The sequence below is a fragment of the Austrofundulus limnaeus genome, unplaced genomic scaffold, assembly GCF_001266775.1.
Source record: "Austrofundulus limnaeus strain Quisiro unplaced genomic scaffold, Austrofundulus_limnaeus-1.0 Scaffold2116, whole genome shotgun sequence".
Lineage (NCBI taxonomy): Eukaryota > Metazoa > Chordata > Actinopteri > Cyprinodontiformes > Rivulidae > Austrofundulus > Austrofundulus limnaeus.
In genome coordinates this window covers 23,569-28,004 of record NW_013954518.1, presented here as the reverse complement: position 1 = coordinate 28,004, position 4,436 = coordinate 23,569, and the positions used below count along the sequence as shown (strand labels likewise).

General features: G+C 43.0%; 1 protein-coding gene across 2 annotated transcripts in view; it reads left to right on the top strand.

Annotated features, from left to right (window-relative positions):
- Positions 1 to 707: 707 nt before the first annotated feature.
- The window catches only part of hsdl2 (hydroxysteroid dehydrogenase like 2), a 5,958-nt gene continuing 2,229 nt past the window's right edge, over positions 708 to 4,436 (top strand). The window contains exons 1-10 of one of the 2 annotated variants that reach the window (XM_014034434.1): positions 708 to 812; positions 1,485 to 1,648; positions 1,901 to 1,999; positions 2,091 to 2,205; positions 2,562 to 2,665; positions 2,734 to 2,832; positions 2,903 to 3,097; positions 3,172 to 3,243; positions 3,543 to 3,719; positions 3,798 to 3,926. In XM_014034434.1, the coding sequence (XP_013889888.1) occupies positions 796 to 812; positions 1,485 to 1,648; positions 1,901 to 1,999; positions 2,091 to 2,205; positions 2,562 to 2,665; positions 2,734 to 2,832; positions 2,903 to 3,097; positions 3,172 to 3,243; positions 3,543 to 3,719; positions 3,798 to 3,926 (1,171 nt within the window). In that variant the 5' untranslated portion in view covers positions 708 to 795. Of the gene's footprint in view, positions 813 to 1,454; positions 1,649 to 1,900; positions 2,000 to 2,090; positions 2,206 to 2,561; positions 2,666 to 2,733; positions 2,833 to 2,902; positions 3,098 to 3,171; positions 3,244 to 3,542; positions 3,720 to 3,797; positions 3,927 to 4,436 lie in introns of those variants that run through there. The other variant, XM_014034432.1, reaches the window with a different exon arrangement.

Here is a 4,436-nt window from a genome sequence, read left to right as displayed (position 1 = left end):
AAGTCCTGAAGACCTGTAGTCCTGAAGTCCTGAAGTCCTGAAGTCCTGTAGTCCTGAAGTCCTGTAGTCCTCAGACTCTGCTTCCTCCATAGAAGACATGTCAGAGAGGTTGAGAAGGTCTGAGAAGTATTCCTTCCACCTCCTGATGACATCACTGGTTGAGGTCAACAGCCCAGTGTTAGTGAAGGGCTGCTTCCTCTGACCTCATCTCCTCATCTCCTCATCTCCTCATCTCCTCATCTCCTCATTGAGCTCCTCCACATCTGAGCTTCAGCCTCAGCAAATAACGTGATGTGGATTCTTTTATAAACTACAACTCTCGTTTCTTTTGTAAACATTATTGTTTACAAAAGAACAACAAATATTTTAGTGATTAAAAATATATTTACTTTGATCATCAGTCATCATAATGTTTCTAATTTGAATGTGCAGCTGTTCAAGGTTACTACAGTGTAAAAACCTCTGGCCTCACATCGATGATACAGAAAATTTAGTTAAATTTAAAGTCACTTAATCTGTAAAAATCAGGCATAAAGTATCAAACATATGTAGGTTTAATTAGAAACTGTTTAAATGTATAAAACGGATCAGTAAAAAGAAGAAAATTCAGATCATTTTTCAGTTCGCAGATTACAGTCAGAGTGGGACTTCTTATTTATAGGCGATCTTTGGCTGACCGGAAGTTTAAGAAACAGCAAACTTCCGGTTAAAACGCGTCGGTAAAAGTGGGTTAAAGGTAAAAAAGACGACTTGCTGCACAGGAAACAGAAATCTGAGGCAGGAGTCGGACTAAAGATGCTCCAGAACACCGGGTGAGTCCGTCCAAARCAGAACCGGCTCCGTGGTTCCGACTGCAGAGGTTCTGGTTCGGTTCCTTCATGTAAAACTACCTTTAAAAGGAGTCTAATAAAAAGTCCAAGGTTTAACCCCGCGGTGGTTCTGACTGCAGAGGTTCTGTTCTTCTGGGTCTCATGCAGCCGAACCGTGGATTTAAAAATAAAGGTTTTTTTTTTTATCTTAGACCTGCTGCCTCGGTCCTCTGACCTTTGAGCAAGGCAATATAATAGAACTGTCAAAGTTTATTCACTAACTATCAGACCGGAAGTTTAACTTCAAAATAAAACATTACACTGTCTCTGTTGAGGCTTTTATTGTGAAAACTAAACCAACAGTTTCAAACAATGAATGCCAAACATTGAAATTAATCAAAAATAAATAATAGACACTAATTATTGATTAGTAATTAGTACTGACTACTGATTTAGTGAGTAGGGGGTCTCTGCAGTCTCTAAGTGRGAGTTTCTTGTTTTGTGGGAGGACTTTGTCCAGGATATGATTGGTCTGTTTGACTTTTGTGGGTGTGGTTTTTTTTATTGATCAGATTGACTGTTTAGGGCGGAGTTTAAAGAAGCTGGGGAGCAGCAGGGAGCAGCTTGGTCAAAACATCCAGGAAGTTTCTCCATGACTTGTGTTTGTGTTAACAGGAAGCTAGCTGGCTACACACTCTTCATTACCGGAGCGAGCCGAGGAATCGGAAAAGCTATTGCTCTGAAAGCTGCAAGAGATGGAGCTAATATTGTCATTGCAGCCAAGACTGCCGAGCCCCACCCAAAACTGCCTGGAACCATCTACACTGCTGCAGACGAGGGTGAGCTAACAGGCTAACCGCTAACAAATATCTGCTGCAGACGAGGGTGAGCTAACAGGCTAACTGCTAACAAATATCTGCTGCAGACAAAGGTGAACTAACAGGTTAACCTCTTACAAATATCTGCTGCTAAAACATTTGGAGAATATGGAGGTCAACGTCAACCTGTCTGTTGTGTGTTTCAGTGTGTAATTGTTGTGTGTTGTTGTGAGTTGCAGTGTGTAACTGTTGTGTAACTGCTGTGTGTTGCAGTGGAGGCAGCAGGGGGAAAGGCATTGCCATGCATCGTGGACATTCGAGATGAGCAGCAGATTGAAGCAGCAGTTCAGAAAGCTGTTGAAACCTTCGGAGGTGGAACACACATTCTTACCACCGCTCTTCTCTGATTGGTTCAGGGCTCAAACAGTTTGATCTAAAATATGATGTCATATCCTGTCGGCAGGTATTGACATCTTGGTGAACAACGCCAGTGCCATCAGTTTGACAGGAACTCTAGAGACATCAATGAAGAAGGTTGACCTGATGCTGGGAATCAACCTGAGAGGAACTTACCTGACGTATGACGCTGAGCACACGCATGTCACATGTCAAACACTGAGATGTCAGCAAACTCACAAATTAAAACTAACGAGCTTCAGTCAGTTGAAGTTAACGAGCTTCAGTCAGTTGATGTTAACGAGCTTCAGTCAGTTGAAGTTAACGAGCTTCAGTCAGTTGATGTTAACGAGCTTCAGTCAGTTGAAGTTAACGAGCTTCAGTCAGCTGTAGTTAACAAGCTTCAGTCAGCTGTAGTTAACGAGCTTCAGTCAGTTGAAGTTAACAAGCTTCAGTCAGTTGACGTTAACGAGCTTCAGTCAGTTGACGTTAACGAGCGTTTCTTTGTCGATCACAGTTGTGTTTCTGTCCTGGTCAGGTCGAAGATGGTCATCCCTCACCTGTTAAAAAGTCGCAGTCCCCACATCTTGAACTTGTCTCCTCCCTTGAACATGAACCCTGTCTGGTTCAAGAACCACACAGGTAACCATTTGAAGCCACTGACTCCGCCCCCTCCCTTTCTTCTCTAACATGTTTGTATGATCTTTCAGCGTACACGATGGCCAAGTATGGCATGTCTATGTGTGTCCTGGGAATGGCAGAGGAGTTCAGAGGTCAAATCGCYGTCAATGCTCTCTGGCCCAAAACTGGTCAGTAGCTAACGGTTTGCCTGCTAACAGGCTCCTCCCCCAACTTTCTAACTCTGTGTTGTTGCCGTAGCGATCCAAACAGCTGCAATGGATATGCTGGGCGGCGGCGACGTTGGTAAGCAGTGTCGTAAAGCTGACATCATCGCCGACGCCGCCTACACCATCCTGTCCAAAGCCAAGGACTACACGGGTCACTTCCTGGTGGATGAGGATGTTCTCAGAGCCCATGGGGTTCAGGACTTTGATCAGTACGCCGTCCAACCAGGTGACTGMAGGCTAACTATACTCACCTGGGTACTTACACTGTGGTACTCATGGAGACGTCTGATTGGTCCACAGGTCACCCCCTGCTGCCGGACTTCTTCCTTGATGAAGCACCGGAGACGCTGGTCAAACAGATGGAGGAGCACGGTGAGTACTACAGGAAGTACAACAGAATACACCAAAGAGTGCTACAGCCAGTACTACCAGAGTACTATGGGCCACTACAGGGAATACTACAGAGTACTATAGTGAGTTTAAAGGGTGTACAACAGAGAGTATTACAGAAAGTACTACAAGGATTACACAAACTACTACAAGGAGCACTCTAGAGAATGTGACAGGAAATACTCCAAAGTACTACAGAGAGTACTATGATACCAGTGGTGTTCAGACTTAGTGACTGCACCTCCTGCTGACTGATCTGACCTGTTGTTTCTGGATGCCAGGAGCAACACCCGCCTTCAAAACGCCATCATCATCATCATCATCATCATCATCATCAGCATCAGTGTCCCCGCCCACCTCAGATGGACCAATAGAAAGCACCTTTGATGTCATCAGAGCAGTAATCAATGAGGACGTTGTCAAATCAACACAGGCCATCTACAGATTCGACCTGTCAGGTAAACATCTTCATTATGTCCATATAAGGACATCCTTCCTACAGACGTGTCTTRTTGATGTACTGATGCCCATATAAGGAGAGCACAGTGGCACCTGGTTCCTGGACTTGAAGAGCGGTTCTGGCAGTGCAGGTGAAGGCGAGCCCCCCTCCAAAGCTGATGTCRTCATGACGATGGATTCCAGAGACTTCAGCAAGATGTTTTCAGGTGAGCTGTTTGTTAATAAAACTTTATTCATTTAAAACAAAACAACATCAATTCAATACAAAATTCCTTCTTGAGTAACAATTCATAAATGATACCCTACATAATTCTCCAACAGATTTACCTTTATCATTCTCTTAAATATACACGTTTTTAATGTCATCTTCCAGATTATTCCATAATTTAATTCCCTGGACTGAAGTACTCTGTTCCTTCAAACTGGTTCTAACTTTAGGTCCAACAAACATCTCTGTCCCTTCAGATTATAACAACTCACTCTTTTAACTAAACGTAACTGGATGTTTGAAGGTAATGTGTTTTATGAGCCCTAAACATAACTGATAAAATACTATAATCAACCAAATCAGAGAATTTCAATAACTTCAACTGATGAAACAATGAATTTGATGGTGACTGTAATTATAATGGATCTAATACTTTTATGTTTAATCCAGTAATTCATGACATCCTTTAATGACCCAGGTTTTCATGACCTGCTGTTCATCTGCAGAC